The 15,593-nt window shown below is 47.7% G+C and overlaps 8 protein-coding genes across 8 annotated transcripts; 5 read left to right on the top strand and 3 right to left on the bottom strand.

Moving 5' to 3' along the window:
* Nucleotides 1–92: 92 nt before the first annotated feature.
* LY89DRAFT_702524 (uncharacterized protein) lies at nt 93–1,262 on the top strand (the record flags this gene model as incomplete). Its single annotated transcript, XM_018217261.1, has 1 exon — nt 93–1,262. The coding sequence occupies one exon, from the start codon at nt 93–95 to the stop codon at nt 1,260–1,262; it is 1,170 nt and encodes a 389-aa protein (XP_018061450.1).
* Nucleotides 1,263–1,991: 729 nt separating this feature from the next.
* On the top strand, nt 1,992–2,782 carry LY89DRAFT_743097 (uncharacterized protein; the record flags this gene model as incomplete). The annotated part of the gene is made up of 2 exons (XM_018220920.1): nt 1,992–2,552; nt 2,609–2,782. The coding sequence occupies 2 exons, from the start codon at nt 1,992–1,994 to the stop codon at nt 2,780–2,782; spliced, it is 735 nt and encodes a 244-aa protein (XP_018061451.1).
* A 1,093-nt stretch (nt 2,783–3,875) lies between these two features.
* On the top strand, nt 3,876–4,505 carry LY89DRAFT_743098 (membrane-associated proteins in eicosanoid and glutathione metabolism; the record flags this gene model as incomplete). Its single annotated transcript, XM_018220921.1, has 3 exons — nt 3,876–3,907; nt 4,046–4,324; nt 4,385–4,505. The coding sequence occupies 3 exons, from the start codon at nt 3,876–3,878 to the stop codon at nt 4,503–4,505; spliced, it is 432 nt and encodes a 143-aa protein (XP_018061452.1).
* Nucleotides 4,506–4,574: 69 nt separating this feature from the next.
* Nucleotides 4,575–5,478, bottom strand: LY89DRAFT_660823 (uncharacterized protein). Its single transcript, XM_018212567.1, has 2 exons — nt 4,951–5,478; nt 4,575–4,895 (listed from the first exon to the last, which is right to left on the bottom strand). The coding sequence occupies exons 1-2, from the start codon at nt 5,062–5,064 to the stop codon at nt 4,707–4,709; spliced, it is 303 nt and encodes a 100-aa protein (XP_018061453.1). The 5' UTR covers nt 5,065–5,478; the 3' UTR covers nt 4,575–4,706.
* On the top strand, nt 5,233–6,854 carry LY89DRAFT_367868 (lectin family integral membrane protein-like protein). The gene is made up of 5 exons (XM_018207036.1): nt 5,233–5,602; nt 5,656–5,679; nt 5,742–5,812; nt 5,863–5,944; nt 6,001–6,854. Exons 1-5 carry the CDS (start codon nt 5,498–5,500, stop codon nt 6,694–6,696), a joined length of 978 nt encoding a protein of 325 aa, XP_018061454.1. The 5' UTR covers nt 5,233–5,497; the 3' UTR covers nt 6,697–6,854.
* Nucleotides 6,855–8,492: 1,638 nt separating this feature from the next.
* Nucleotides 8,493–10,662, bottom strand: LY89DRAFT_712196 (Zip-domain-containing protein). The gene is made up of 3 exons (XM_018217959.1): nt 10,263–10,662; nt 10,074–10,204; nt 8,493–10,022 (listed from the first exon to the last, which is right to left on the bottom strand). Exons 1-3 carry the CDS (start codon nt 10,321–10,323, stop codon nt 8,769–8,771), a joined length of 1,446 nt encoding a protein of 481 aa, XP_018061455.1. The 5' UTR covers nt 10,324–10,662; the 3' UTR covers nt 8,493–8,768.
* Nucleotides 10,663–11,001: 339 nt separating this feature from the next.
* On the bottom strand, nt 11,002–12,342 carry LY89DRAFT_691906 (NAD(P)-binding protein). Its single transcript, XM_018216429.1, has one exon. The coding sequence runs from the start codon at nt 11,844–11,846 to the stop codon at nt 11,097–11,099; it is 750 nt and encodes a 249-aa protein (XP_018061456.1). The 5' UTR covers nt 11,847–12,342; the 3' UTR covers nt 11,002–11,096.
* A 203-nt stretch (nt 12,343–12,545) lies between these two features.
* Nucleotides 12,546–14,037, top strand: LY89DRAFT_660834 (uncharacterized protein; the record flags this gene model as incomplete). The annotated part of the gene is made up of 2 exons (XM_018212569.1): nt 12,546–12,855; nt 13,246–14,037. The coding sequence occupies exons 1-2, from the start codon at nt 12,643–12,645 to the stop codon at nt 14,035–14,037; spliced, it is 1,005 nt and encodes a 334-aa protein (XP_018061457.1). The 5' UTR covers nt 12,546–12,642.
* Between the last annotated feature and the right edge of the window lie 1,556 nt (nt 14,038–15,593).

The following is a 15,593-nucleotide window of genomic DNA, read 5'->3' on the forward strand; positions in this document are numbered from 1 at the left end:
ACGAAAACTGGGGTCACTAGCGTGTGATTAGTGTGCTCAAAATAAATATCTCAGCCTTTTCGATGCGGAAACCTTTTGCCCAAGCATACAACATGGCACTAGTAGATTATTCAGATTCCGACGCCTCGGATACTGAGCAGCTCTCCACTGCTAAGCCAACTACAGCGAAACCAAGTTTTCAGAAAGTCGTCGACCGCTCGAACCCAGGAAAGATTCGAGTGTCATTGCCACAAGCTACCGCGAAAGAGGACAGACCCAGCGATGAACCTCCAGCCAAACGGACAAAGCTTGGAGGTGGTGCTTTCAGTGGATTCAACTCCTTCTTACCAGCTCCGAAGCGTACGAATGTGACAAATACGACGACCACTGGCGGTACGACAAAGCAGGTTGGGTTAGGAGCAGGTGTAAACTTGAAGACTGGCTCTGCCCCTGGTTTCAGTAGAGAGCCGGAGCCAGAGAGGGAATACACAGAAACCGAGGATGGGGGATCCGCTTTCGAAGGATCGGGGTTGAACCTGCCAGCACCCAAAGGCGCAGACAACTTGGACCAGAAGCCAGCTGGGGAGGTGAAACTGGTCGGCAAGCCTCTGATGTTCAAGCCTCTCTTTGTCTCGAGGAAGCCAACGAAGAAAAAGAAGCAGTCTGTCACACCAAATTCTATAACAACGTCCACTGCAGCCCCTGTAACTCCTGATTCGAAGGCGGAGAAACCTGCACAAAGGCCGAAGGTGTCGTTATTTTCCATGTCCACCGAATCGGAGACGCTTCCGTTGCCTTCGTCAACTGGAGAATATCAGCCGATAATCTATGAGCCCATCGAGAACAGAGAAGCAAGCGATGAACCAGAAGACAACTCCTTCGAGATCGAACCATCATATGAAAACTATACGCCGAATACGACACGCACTGCTCCACCAGCGGTCCCTACACCACCAGTCTCTCAGTCTCTTGACGATATTGCTGGTGACTTAAATCTCACTGAATCACAGAAACGTCAACTTTTTGGCAGACAGAAGGGTGGACGAATGCAATCGGCTACGAAAGTCATCAATTTTAATACGGATCAGGAGTATCTGCATAACGAAGAGCTGCGAGCTGCTGGCGAACAAGTTATGCACAACCCGGTCAGATCCATTGCTCCTGGCAAGCATAGCTTAAAGCAACTTGTGAATGCTGCCCAAACTCAGAAAGATGCCCTTGAAGAGAGCTTTGCAAAGGGAAAGAGTAACAGGGCTGAAGCTAGCAGCAGATATGGATGGTAGTTCTATTTGCCGTTATAGCTTTTTGGCTCAATGATACCCTCCAACACATACTGTTATGAATGTGGCATTTTGTCTTTACTTGTTACTGTATCTTGTTTATTTGAGGACTAAATTTAAGTCACCTTCTTCGCTTCTTCTATCCTCCCACCCCGCCACAACGCTCGCTCCCCACGCTCCCTTGTGTCTCGAAGTCGAGAATTACCCACAAAGTCAAGTTGTACGACATTCACAAGATGCCTTAGGCATTCCACTGGCGTAGCAATGTCCACTGGCGTAGCAATGAACAACAATTGATTCCTGAGCTTTTGAACACATCAGTATTTCTAATGATTTCGATTTTATTGTTGCCTAGCTCTCTGATGCCTTTATTTCGCGGCAAGTCTGAGACTAGTTTCGAAGATTGTGAAGTCTTCGTCGCCTATCTTTACATCTTCATTTCCGGTAGATACAAACCATAACACTCGATTGCATTTTGAGAAGCATGTGTTGGATCTCTCATTGATCGTTGATCCTCCATGTGGTACTTCACGGGTGGGACCACCTTCATTTGACAACGTGACCACTCATGCCACTATAGAGAGCTGTATCGTGTGTTATTTGCCAGTGAATCCACATGATTGTGTGGTCTGAGAAATAGTTATATCGATAATTAATGTGTTTCTGTTACTACTTTTCCGTTTCTGTATCAAACACGTTCAAGACGTTAAATGCCATAAACCACAAACAATTATGGCAACATATGAATTCCTTCCTGATGCCTTCGATATACCTATCGATGTCCTCAGTCCCCTAGATCCTACACGAGCACTCTCCATCCAACTGCCGGCTCCTCTCAAAACCCACCACCCGTCGCACATTCAAGACTTAACACCCCACCTTTCCACCCTCTTCTCCAGGAATCTGGGAATCACCAACGAGCATCTCCTCTCAGCCCACAAAGCAAGCATCATCTTCCCCAAACCGGTAGTCCGCTACACCCTCGAGAAACAAAATTTACTAGGGACCCACCTCGCTATTCTAGATGGTGTGGGAAATGAGATCGCTACTTGGAAAAGCCCTATCTTAAGCTTGGGAATTGGAAGTAGCAAGACGGAAATCAAGTTTCCTGGACAGAGTCAAATGCTCGAGGTTAAGAAGGTGATTGAAACGAAAGAGAACGAGAAGTTGGGATACAATCGTGATCATGGACTTCATCACCGCCATCGGTATGCTGAACGGTTTGTCAAGGATGGTACAACATATTTTTGGGAGGCAGAACCTGAATCGTGTCATCAGTTGGCGTTGATGGAGGTTCGTTCTCACTCCATATTCGACAATGGCCTTGCATTTGCTGAACTTTTGAATAGGTTTTTGCAGATAACAGGGACGGTATTATGAAAAAGGAAGTTGCTAGGTACGCCCAGAAAAGCGCACACGAGAGAGAAGGTTTGCTGGTTTTGAATGGGACAGAGGTTGATGAACTGATAGTGGTTTTGACTTTGTGCGCTCTGCTCGATGGAAAGGATAGCTTCCTGAATTAGACAGGAACAGCAACAGCTTACTTGCTGGCTTGGTACTAGAAACGAATGCAGGAAAGATGGTCTTAGCAATCGCAGCGTTGAGCCTAGACACAGCATTGTTCCATGCCACAGATTCGTCCAACACTGACTCATGAAAGGAAGCACCGCCAAGAATGTCTAAAGTAGGTCAAATTGGGGCGAATCTCTAGACGTGTTCGACCAATTTGAAGCTCTAAGACATTTTTTAATCAACTGAGTTTTCGTTACTAATTACAAATTATCTTATGCCCGTCCATTTTTAACTCCTGTAACCCCCACATGTGCTCAGTAATCCTTACAATGACGTGCTTCATGCAGCAGTACAGGGTTCACTACATAAGTAACAGCATTGTCCGCATTTCCCTGGCCAATTTGAATGCTTTTGAAATCGAGTTTTCATCTCTTGCAGAAGAATAACTCGAATTCCAATCCTGGATGAGGATTCAAGTCCCTCACTGGCTCGCACTTCGGACACAACCTTCACTCTCAAGACCAGGAAACGAATTTGAGCAGGATGTTGTCTTGTCTGGGTTAAAAGTTTATTAATTGTTGCTACTTTTGAAATTCGACTCCTTGGAATTGGAGAGCTGGACTTGTTCTATCCAAAAGAAATGAGGCGTGGTCTTGGACGAAGGAGTCCGAAATAAAGTGCTGACAGGAACGGACCGGACTTGGCGCCGATTTCCTGCAGACGATTTTCCCGAACATGACGATCTAACGATGCCTGTTCTACTTCGTACAGACGATATGGATCTGACCACCCAACTCCTGCTCTGTCTTTTGCCGACCAGCTCTTGCAAGGCAGCATGCGAGGACGTTGTCCTTGTGTTGAACGCACGGCAGCGGCAGATCTCCCCGCCGCCGGAAACTTTTCCCCAGGCCTCGGGACAACTATCTTTCCTTCTGCTTCAAGTTTCAAAATTTGGGAAGTATCTGGCCACAGTCTCTTCACCTTTTTCCACCCTTTTTTCACCACCATTCTTCAAGATTACTTAAGTATCAAGCCCCGCTCTTTCTGTTCCTTTCTACTTCAAAGTATTGAACTTGAAGTGTTTGACAAGCAATAACCGCAAGAATGGCCACTCTCACCATTGATCCGAATTACGGGTAAGTCCCACCTTCCTTCCATCTCTGCGAGCGCAATAGAGATGTCATCCAGAGAGAGTTCCCTGCTTGCCTGTAGTCAACCTCAAGACGTTATAGACAAGCCTGCTTTGCGGAACACAGTAGCTAATATGAATCAAGCTATGTCCTTCTGGCCGCTGCCTCAACTTTCCTCCTCAACTCCGTTCACGCTGCAAATACAGGCAAATACCGCAAAGCCGCGAAAGTTGACTATCCTAGTGCATATGCCCCAGACTCTCGAACAGACACGGCAGCACATCAATTCAACTGCGCCCAAAGAGCTCATGGGAACTTCATCGAGAACCAACCTACAGCACTAGGATCTTTGCTCTTGGCAGGCATCAGATTCCCCGTAACAAGTGCGCTTCTGGGTATTGCATGGACGATCTCGAGATATGTGTACATGGTCGGGTGAGTGAAGTGGCTGGTTGTGAAGAGCATAGGACTGATGAACCACAGATATTCTCAAGGTGGTGCAGGAGGCAAGGGTAGATATAAAGGAATATCGTTCTTCCTGTTTCAAGCAGGCTTAACGGGGCTGGCGATTTACAACGGTGTCGCAATGGTCATGCAATGGTGATACAGGTGTTAAGGCTGGAGCGATTGGACTGGACGATCATAACAACCACAAATGAATGTTGCACAATCTCGAATAAAGAGTTGATTGATGCCGTCTATGACCTTTCCATGGCAGCCTTCCGCCGTTTTTGGTCATCATATGTAAAATACAATCCTACTCGTACAGTGTCATTATTTCCATTCCCAGCGTCCGAATACAACGCTAGAACATTCCTCCACCAGCAGCACCCTTGCTATTCTCCTGCTGTATCCTCGTGATGTATTGCCGACTAACTGTGTTCCAAGCCTGCATATATTTCTCCATACATGAGGTGAAGCATGTGGTCTCGCTGCTCGATAACGAAGAGCCGGGTTTGGGAACGCACTTGTCGAAGCAATGCTCATTGACTTTCTGCGAGATGGGTTAGCAATGAACTATGTGAGTAGCAGCAGCTTCGGTAGCTCACTTCAATCAATTGCCTGGCATTGGCCATCGCTGCTTCTTGTCTGACCTGGTTCATAACCGCTGCCTTGGGATCCGAAGCTCCTCCAAAACCGAGTCCATTGCTGATGCCGTCCATATTCGCGGAAGTTGTGGAGTGAGTTTGAAAGCAATCGGCGGGATGGGAGTAGATGGCAGATCTTGTCGTGAAGCTGAAAAGGCTTGGTCGTGTGAGGTGTTACCGTCCCCGTTGAAGCTCTGTTTCTCCAAACTATTTTTTCGAAGTCGATGATGCTCGGTCTCGCGTAAGGCAGGTACGATAGCGTTCTGAGGCTGCAGTTAGCTGCAGGTTACAGGGGTCCAACAGCCTATCCTCGAAAGGTGCCAATCCCCGGGTGAAAGAGGCCAGGTTGAACTTCCCAGCGGAGCAAGTATTTTACAAAACCGCCCAGTCTCAGTGTCTGTTTTTTCCTTTCTTCAATTCTTCATTGTATTCCGTAACTCGGTATCTGGAGCTGCTCAGCTCTGTCTTGGGATTTTGAGGGGCTCGAGAAAGCTTTGGCAGAGTGACAATGTGGTTTTCCAGAGCGCTGTCGGCTTTGGGGCTGGCAGCATGTGCTCTTGCTGCCGTACACGAGCAGACCACCACAGATGAGAATGGAATCAGGAGTATACCTGTATGACTTCTTCTTCATCCTGAAATAATGCTCCTTCTAACAAAGATATATAGCTGCGCACACATTCCCTGCACCAGGTTCGTGGTTCTACGACGGCAACGGCCCCTTGCATACCTTTAAGCTCACGTACGAGACATAGCCATACCTGGATTCAGACATGCAAAGTCGGTGGTTCGACTTTGGGGGAAATACAATAGTGCGCGCAGATCAGTACGAGCTATAATGCAACTGTATGAAGCTTCGTGAGCTGACTTTAGCAGATACATACGGCTCACCTCAGACCGACCCTCACAAGAAGGATGGATCTTCTCTCGTGTCCCATTGACAGCGACAAATTGGGAAGTCAGTCTTAAGTCTCTAGGCCATACCACAATCACGACTGACACCGGCGATTACAGATCCAAGTCGAGTTCAAGATTCAGGGGAATGGCAACCTTCATGGAGACGGTTTCGCTATGTGGCTAACCAAGCAGAGAGCAACACCCGGCCCAGTCTTTGGTAGCACCGACCGTTTTGAAGGTTTGGGAATCTTCTTCGATACCTACAAGAACAACCGCCCGGGAACTGTCTTCCCGTATGTGATGGCTATGGTGGGAGATGGCACCAAGACCTACGACAAGTCCAACGATGGCAAGGACAACGAATTCATGGGATGTTCTGCTCGAGGAATTCGTGGTGCAAGCATCCCAACAAAGGCCAAGCTCACATATTTCCAAGACAAGAGTTTGAAGTTGGAGTTGCAATACAAGGTCGAAGATCAATGGGAATTATGTTTTGAGACGAATGAGCCACCTACGATTCCCAGCGTTGCGTACTTGGGCTTCTCAGCCGAGACGGGAGAATTGAGCGACAATCATGATATTATCAGTGTTGCCACCAAGAATCTCTATGATACGAAGGGCAGACAGGATACATCATCGAAATCTGGACCTGGTGGCAAGATTGCCTCAACTGGATCTGGAAGAGGGGTCAAGAAGCAGGGTGGTAGCTGGGCATGGTTTTTCGTCAAGATAATGTTCTTCTTCGTCGTGCTAGGTGGTGGCTACGTAGGATACACAGCTTGGAGGTCGCAAAAACGAAGCCACAGATTCTGAATGGAAATCTGTAAATGAGACTGGACAGGAGGTCGAGTTGGCGACACGGGCCTCGAATCACAACCAGAACTGAGAGGAATGGAGACAATTCGATGATTTGATACGAGGAAGGAATGATTGCATATTTGGGCCGGGAGCGTAAATACCACTACAAATTACTCAGGACTCTGGAATACCGGAAAGGCGAAAATGAAAAGCATTTCCTCTTCAGTTACCTTGTTAGTTTCAGCAATTCGATGTTCGTCACGAGTGGATGGTACATCAGGAAGCAACGAGTGTTGGAGCTTGGAAGAGATGATCAATTCAATTTGATACATGGTCTGTCCTTTCTTATTTCTTCCTGCTTTCTATTCAACAAATCATTTCATGACTTGTGAGAAAAAAAAGTCTAGTGCAAGTGATGGAGATTTAACACAGCCGGACCGGAATTTGCAAGAGCTCGGAATTGAATATCCTGTGGACGCTTTCTGTTTGTTTCATTTCAATCAATTAGTTTTGACGACTTTTGAGAAGGAGAAGTCTAGTTCAAGTGACGAAGATTCTATTCTGGAAAGATCAAAGTCGTTTCATTCACAGTCAAGGTCAAGGTAGTTCATGGTTCGCACCCAAAAAGAATTCATTCACCCCCCAATCCAGACACTCCCCACCCCCTAACGTCTCTGTCTTCGTACTGGTCTCTCATCCTCCTCACCCTCCTCTACCTCCCGCGCTCTCTTCCCACCCCTCCTCTCCTCCTCCCCAATCACCCTCTCCATCAATCTCCCCCGGACCGAGTTCACCGAGTGCGCCCAGCCGGCCACCCGCAACTGGTCCCGCCCCTCCCTCACCAACTTCAAATCCACGATTGTCGGTCCCGACGCCGAGATCCGATGCTCCGCCATCTTCCTCACATGGTCTTCGGCCTTGCGCTGAGCGACATTCTCAAGCTCGAAGAAGTCGACGATCCAGCTGATGTGGATGTCCACATGGTCTCTGATCTCTGGGTCTATTTCAATCCGTCAGTCAGTCGAACTCAAAAGAATAGTGGGACCGAGGGAGAGGACTTACGGTAGAAGGCAATGCCAAGGAGGCCCTTGGGCTTTCCAGTCGAGCCGTTGTTCGAGAAGGGGTGAGGAGCCGAAGCGGCGAAGTACTCTGGCCAGAGGTTGGCGCATTGCTGGTAGAGGTCCCTGGCGTCGGTGATGCTGGACATTCGGAGGTAGCGGGCCCTGTGGCCGGGGAACTTGGTGCGGAGGAAGGTACTCTCGTTGGTGTATCGGTATCGGACGCGAGTCCTCTTCTCGTTGGCAGTGTAGCCGGTGTTGTTGTTGGTGGTGGTGGCCATTTCGACGTTGGCTTGGATGTATGAAGTTCTCTGAAGGGTTGCTTGCTTTGGAGTGTGTGGTTGCAGAATTGCGATTGAAGAACAAGGAGTCCGGTCGAGAATTTGTATTTGTGTCGAAGCTTGGAGGTCAGTCCAGAAGGAAATCCTCCTAGATTATATAGTTGATTACGATGTGGACCGGCGTGGACAGACAATGGTAGTCGGGACGTCCCGCCTCCTATTGTGGTTTCGCTTAATTTTTGGCGAGAAAGGAGGGCACAATAGGAACAGAGGTGAATTGTTTGGGAGAAACAATAGTATTTTAGATGTAATCCTTTGTTATCTGGCAGATGATAAGCACATTTAGTATTGTGGGCACAAGATTTTCCACCGTTTCACAAATCATGAATTTTGGTGGTCGAGGGAAAAGATGCGGGAGCTAATGATATGACAACCTTAGTCTCGAGCCTCGAAAAAACTAGTGCACACAATTGCCATAGAATGCATAAATTCTCACGAGCATTTCGCACTGTTAGCGAGCGATCAAGCAGACATGAATACAATCATGGTTGGCTAGCAAAGCCAACAACAGAGCTGTATTCACATTTTAAACCCAACAAGCCATCTAATAATGTACCCGCTATAACGCCAGAGCCTATACCCAATACTCTAGAGGGTCTGAACGCCTCCCAAAGTGCTCATGACTCATGATTCATAATACAGTCACACGTCCAATCCAGCTCCAGCCTTTCCAAACTCAAAGGCTATGTTATGAAGTGAGCGCATTACTCGTGCCCATGATGCCCATTCCAATAAACCCAAATGCAATACACAGGTTACGGTTATGATTCAAACTCAAACCCTCGACAAAGAGTTGGAGGGCAACGCTCGTCATAATGCCAGCCGTGATAGCAAACATCGTTCCGTATACAGCGTGGCCGGGTGCGTGGCCTTCACGGCCGGCGATCTTAAACCATGCTGCTGCAATTCCTGCTCCTAATGGTTGCGAAACCCCTCCTAGCAACGATGCCCAGAACATTGCTCGTAAGCGAGAGTTCAAAGCGAGGAATAGGGGAAGCGCCAAGGCGAAGCCTTCGGTGATGTTGTGGACGAACAAGGCCATGAAGACCGAAAATCCTAGCGATGGGTTCGCATGGTTGGTAGCGTAAGTAATAAACCCTTCTGGCAATTTGTGAAGAGCAATGGCAATGGAAGTCTGAAGACCTATGCTAAGGAACTCGTTTTCCGGTACGTGATGATGATGTTGTGCCTCGAGGTCTTCATCGTCTGATTCGCAAGCTTCGTCGTCTTCCTCGTGCAAGTGTACGTGCGGCTTAGATGTTCTGCTGGCGCTACATGCCGGCACGACTTCTATTTCTGGAGCCGCAGCCAAAGACGTGGAAGATGATATACGGGATGGAATGGTAGACCGCCTCGAATTGACGTTGAACTTAAAACAACCCTGCCCACACGGATCCGTATAACCAAAACATGGGCCAGTAGAATCGCAATTCGGTTTGGTGTCTTTCACAAACGACATAACCCTCTTTTGAACTTCGACCATTGATGGTCTCCGCTTGTCAGATTTCGTGTCATCATCGCCGGACTTCTTGTTCTTTTTATCCTTTGATGCCTTCTTACCTCGACTCTGCGATGCACCATCGCCTCCGAAACCTTGTCCATGTCGGTGTGGGGAGAGCTTCGAACTTGTTTCATTCTGTGCCGATAGTAAAGGTGTTGACTCATGTGCGTGCCCATTGATGCCACCATGGGCTGCATGCGAATGCCCCTTGCCATTAGTATGGCTGTGATCGTGGTCATGGTGACCTTCTTCGTGGGTATGGTCGCATCCCACAGCATGAGAAGGCATGTAATGATGCAGAAACCTCGAGACAATCTGGATTCCTACAAAGCCACCCAAGAACCCAGCAAGTAATATCCATGCAGCAGCTGAAGGAGTGAAACCGCTCAGTATCAAGTACTTCTTCGAGGAGGGTAACATGCTATACAAGGCGGAAAAGAGCTGCCTTGCAATTAGCTTTGGTCGCACGTAGGTATTGTACGGAATGCTTACCATAACGCCAAAACTTAAGCTCATGGACGCAGCAAGGAATGCACCGCTTTCCTGTATTTTGAAATTCCTCATGCTCGGTATATACCGTATTAAGACATCGACGCATATTATGCTGGCTCCCAGGACACATGCTGCAGACCTTAGTCTTGAATCTCGACGGGCAAAAAAGGTCACTACCTGAGTACTTACCGATGCCACTGACGACACACATAATCCAGCCCCGTGTGTCATTGTCAATGTGTTCCACCATATTTGCGAAATATAGAGAGATTATTAGGTCTGCCGCGAAGAGCGCCGGGTGTGAGGATCAGTCGGCGTTGTGCTGGATGCTCGTCTCGTGGGAGCTGCAGGTAGCTTTCGAGCTTCGGACAAGAAGACCTTGAAAGGTCGACGATAGAGATGCAGGTAGGGGAGCAGCAGACTCGAGGTTTTGTAGGAGAGAAAGGGAGTCGGAGAGAAGTTGTATACGGTTGTCTTCCTTTGTCATGGTCAATGTGAATGTCGGTCGGGCTCTTTCTAATCATCGCATTGGGAAGTAGCCATCAAGGTGCTCTTAGTCCAGCCCTGCCACACGCCTCACAGCCCTTTTTTCTTCTGCGAGTCAAGATTCCACGCGCTGATGCAGGGTTCGCCCTAACAAATGCAAATATGACGTCGATGATTGGTTTTCCTTTTCGAGCTGAGTCAGCCGAGCCTTGAGACAGTTTCTCACAGGCCCGCTCCCGCTGCTGCCCGCATTCCTGCAGTACGTTTCTCCCATCAAGGTGGCTATCACGAGGACGAATATTCAACATCACATCACAGATCCACAGATTCTCAACGAGGTGTGCGTACATATTATCTCTCAGTCACGAGTGCAACCTTGTTGGAACGCGATCAAGTGATTCCAATCCCTCAAGTTCGAAGTACGAGTCGACACAAGACGATGTGTTAATCATGCTGAGTTGTATTGGAAAACGTTCCCTCTCTTCTTTGATCAAAACAAAATATACATACTGTACATGGCAACCCATCTGCAGAACTTCAGATCCACCCTCCTTTCTTCAATTCTTCTACCGTCCATTTCTCCAATTTCTCGCGCTCATTTGGATCTCTGGCCGCTGCGTTCTCCTTGGCCACCCTCGCTTTCTCGTCAAAGTACAAACCACACATGTCGGCAGTGAAGGCTGGACTCGCTCCAACAAAGACGTTGCTCACACATCCCTTGCTCCATGGCCGCATGATACCGAAGAATTTCAGCACTGGATGAATCCAGCTCAACTTCCAACTGGCATTATCTCGATTCTTCTCGTTCAGTTGCGTAGCGATGAAACCCGGATGCACCGACGCACACCATATCTCCCCCTTTCCCTGCCTAGCATGTTCGCTTCCTGGTCCATATTGTACATTCAGTGTCTTGGCGTGGAGAACGTTCGCGAGTTTACTCAACCCATATCGACCAAAACTGCCAAAGTTCTCGATCTCCGTCTTGTCATACAGCATCTTCTGCACACTAAAAGGCTTTTCGCGATGGCCGTGGCTAGACACACAAACGATTCTGGCAGCACCAGGTCCTTCTTTTCGAGCAGTCGATTCTATAATCGGAAGTAGATGGTAAGTGAGAAGCCACTGAGAGATATAGTTGACTTGCATTTGGCTCTCGTAGCCGTCTGCAGTGACCTCGTATGGCGGCGCCATGATGCCTGCGTTGAGAATCAAACCGTGGAGTTTGGTTTCCTTGGAAGCGAATGATTTGGCCGCTTCGATCACAGTTGAAAGAGAAGTGAGATCCATGATGAGTATCTGGACGTCGGCTTTGGGATGCTCTTGCTTGATTTGATCAATAGCTTGCGATGCTTTTGTCGGCGATCTAGCACCCAGGTAGACTCGAGCCCCTTTAGCAGCCAAGTTAAGGCATGTTGTATAACCAATTCCCGTGTTCCCTCCTGTCACAATGAACACCTTGCTCTCAAGTGATGGCAGAGACGAGATTGAGAACATGGCACCTGCGGTTCGATGCTTCTGTTTCTGCTTGTTGAATACTTCGAAGAGAAACTATAGTCGGAACTCAATAGAAGAATAAGATCGTTGAAGTCATTAAATGGAATCACTGGACTTCTCCCAGCTTGGAGATATCATGCCATGCCACCATACTTTATATCTCCCATCCCAGGGCAAGATCATGGCACAATGATGCTACACTGAAACTTCAGTCGGGACAACATGATCCCCGGTGAACATCTCGAGTCATGTCCTGGCTGACATTTTTACACGGTTCGAGACACAATTTGTGGCTATAAAGAACGTTCATTGTTGGGCAAATACGAGACTAGCGCGTTGGACAGGGCTGGGCTAAGCGTCCGCCACACGACCCGGCATAATTTTCCTCCGATGCACGACTGACAATTTCTACCGTTTAGAGTTAACTCAGGTGTCTCATTAGCGATTCACCATTTGTTCTCATCAATTTTGGCTTACATTTATTGCCAACCACAACCTGCCCGTTGTGAGCTCATCATCTTGCTCTGCTCCCGCAAACACTCAATTCTTCACTTTTGTGGATATAATCATAATCTCGAATCGAGCAACCATGAGTCAATCAATAATCCGATTTGACAACCCAAAGCTGTCTCACGTATGGAAGGCGGATGATGACTGGACAGGCCTAAAGGAGAAAGAGGAGAGGAAGAAAAGACAGAACAGATTAAATCAACGAGCATATCGAGTAAGAAATGCTCCGAAAGATCAACCGTCTAACAAACGGCGGGCATTTCGCGTTGAGCGCTTTCGTATCACTGACCCTGTTATTACGGCTCTCGAGGAAAGTACAACTACGGAGCCTGTCCAGGCCACAGCGACGTCCGAAGCGCCCCTACTTGATTTGGATTCTACTTCTCTTGATTGCTTGACTGTCCAGGATGCCACAGACGGGTCTTCTGCCGCCGCCACTCATGCAGATGCATTGGCACCCCAGCACTTCATTCCTCGAGAAGCCTTGGCGCTTCTCGCACTCGATCTTGACAACCCAGAATCCTCCGTACTCAGCGCAGCATCTGCACATTATCTTCAGAGCTCTAGAGCGACCAGGGCTTCCCCAGTCATATGCACTGAACCACCTTCTACCAATCTTACAGTCCTCGACAATGCAATTTTTGTTCTGCAAGAAAAGCCGTTTGATTTGCTGAAGACGGAGCCTCTGCCGAATTACTTTGGTTCTAACCTTGCTACATCGATATTCAACGTCGCATATACCGCCTCACAAGCCTTGTCTTCACTGGACCATACATTGATGAACGAAACCTACTTCCCGCTTTCGTCTGATCACCTTCTTCATCTCATCCACTTTAACGTCTTCCGTGCTCTGATCTCCAACAAACTGTTACTGAACGACACCACAGTTCTGCTCCGCGCAGGCGAAGAAATTGTCCTGCCAATCCACCAGAATCTCTGCGAAGGGCTGACTCTTGTCCGAACAAAGAATGAGAAACCCATTCCACGAACCTTGTATCCGACCACGAAACAAATGAGCATCGCTCACTCCTCATGGCTCAACATGTTTCCATACCCTCAAGTCAGAGACAACCTGATACAACATCAGAAGAACTTCAATCACAGAGACTTATGCAACGATTTGTTCGGCGAACTGTTCTTCAAGAACGTGCAAAACTCTCCTTATCCAAACACAACCTCGGCTCCAAATGAAACCGCATCCGAAGTATGGGAAACATGGGAGGATGATGTTACTGCGAGACGAAAAGGCCTTATTGTTTGGGGCGAGCCTTGGGATGTCAATGCCTGGGAAATCACTCCAGGGTTCTTGAAGAAGTGGTCGTGGATTATAGAAGGATGTGAAGAGATTATCACTGCGAGTAATCGGTGGAGGGCACAGAGAGATGAACCTCCATTGACGTATGTGACTTCGTCTGGTCCAGATCCGAATGCTCGTGAGCCTACCTATGAGCTTCCAAAGAATTTGTATTCTTAAAGGACATCTGCCTCAACGAGCCTCTGGCAATTAACCTCGATTGTCTCGAAGAATGGAAATACGGGGATCACGAGGTTGACTTTGTCTGTTCTCGAGACTTTTCCGTCGAGATGACAGACTTTGCTTCTTGCACATAGTTGCAGTGTTGTTGCAAAGATTTCTGCGTCTTTCTCCAAAGAAACACACAGCTGTTAATCACCTTTCTGCTGTGTGACGCTATCCCTGGCATCCATCTTCTCGTTTACCTTCTGCTGACGTCTGAAACAACGTACTGCGAATAAATGAAATTACCAGTGTACTCTTCAACCTACATCATACCCAAGGACAGCATCTCGTGTCACTGGGCTCACGCTTGTCTATGTAATGTCCCCATTCTCTTCGATTTCTCCTTTTTCTCTCTCAGACCTTCACAACTAGAAGTTACACCAATCCTCGACAAACTCCAACACTTCTTGCCGAAAACACACACACAAACCGATCCGACACTATGAACGGGCTCCCCCCTTACTGCAGAGTATGCTAGACTTGCACACCGCTGCATCGAGGATTGACACTATGTTCGCGTTGTCTCGATCCACTCTGGACCGTAGGACAGAATCTGGCTGGACAGAACGGATGGATTATGCTTCGTGATAATAGCGAGCCTTTCAATGCGTATGCCCTTTAGAACTATGGTAAAGAGTCGTGGTTTAATCTTGGGCCGGCGCCTCCGCCTAGGGGGTGGTGAGTGAGGAAATGGTGAGTAGAGAACATGGGCGGGGATAGGGGGAAGAGATGCGGAGTAGAAGGAAAGATAGGAGTGGAAGGAGGAGAGAGGTTTTGAGCTAGTTCTAGAGATAGTTAAATCGATGCTTTAAAAAGTGTATAAATCTCGAGCATAAGATGCATTGTGAATGGTCTCCATGAAGAAGAAATTCGAGGCTTTAGCAATGTCGAATTATGCTAGTGACGTGAGTTTTGAAGACATCAAGTTTAGCATGAAATAGCAGGAGCATGAGCTCTAGATATATGAAGTAAACTAGACTGAGGAAGATATCGGATACTAGGGTCAGCTACCCCTGAGACGAAAGAAGTAACGACGATTTCTTGTGCATAACGCCGTCCTGCAGCGACATGTAAGCCTTCATTAAAGGTTGAAGAAGTTTATACGTAGCTAGGAGACATAAGACATAAGCCTCAGACCAACCTTGTCCTACTATAGATGTAGAGCCAAGAACCAAAATGATAACCATCACTTATCAACTTTAGCTACGTAACAGAGGTAGAATGCGTAATCGCAACACGTCGGATTTCGAGTCCCTAGACTTGATTCGATCTTACTGCGTTGCCATAACAATAACAAAATACAAGCAGAGCAATAAATTCATTCCCACCATTTCTCTGCTTGCAGAGCCATCAACCTCTATGCATATCGACCAACTCCCTCTCCGTTCTCTTTCTAACCAAACTTTCCTAAGGTATTTTGCCACTAGCTCACAGTACCCATGCAACTCGCAAACACGACCTTGACCTTCACCTTCACGCCAACTTAATGTTATGAACGACCTCTACGACCC

Source organism: Mollisia scopiformis, assembly GCF_001500285.1.
Source record: "Mollisia scopiformis unplaced genomic scaffold LY89scaffold_38, whole genome shotgun sequence".
In the NCBI taxonomy this organism is placed as follows: domain Eukaryota; kingdom Fungi; phylum Ascomycota; class Leotiomycetes; order Helotiales; family Mollisiaceae; genus Mollisia; species Mollisia scopiformis.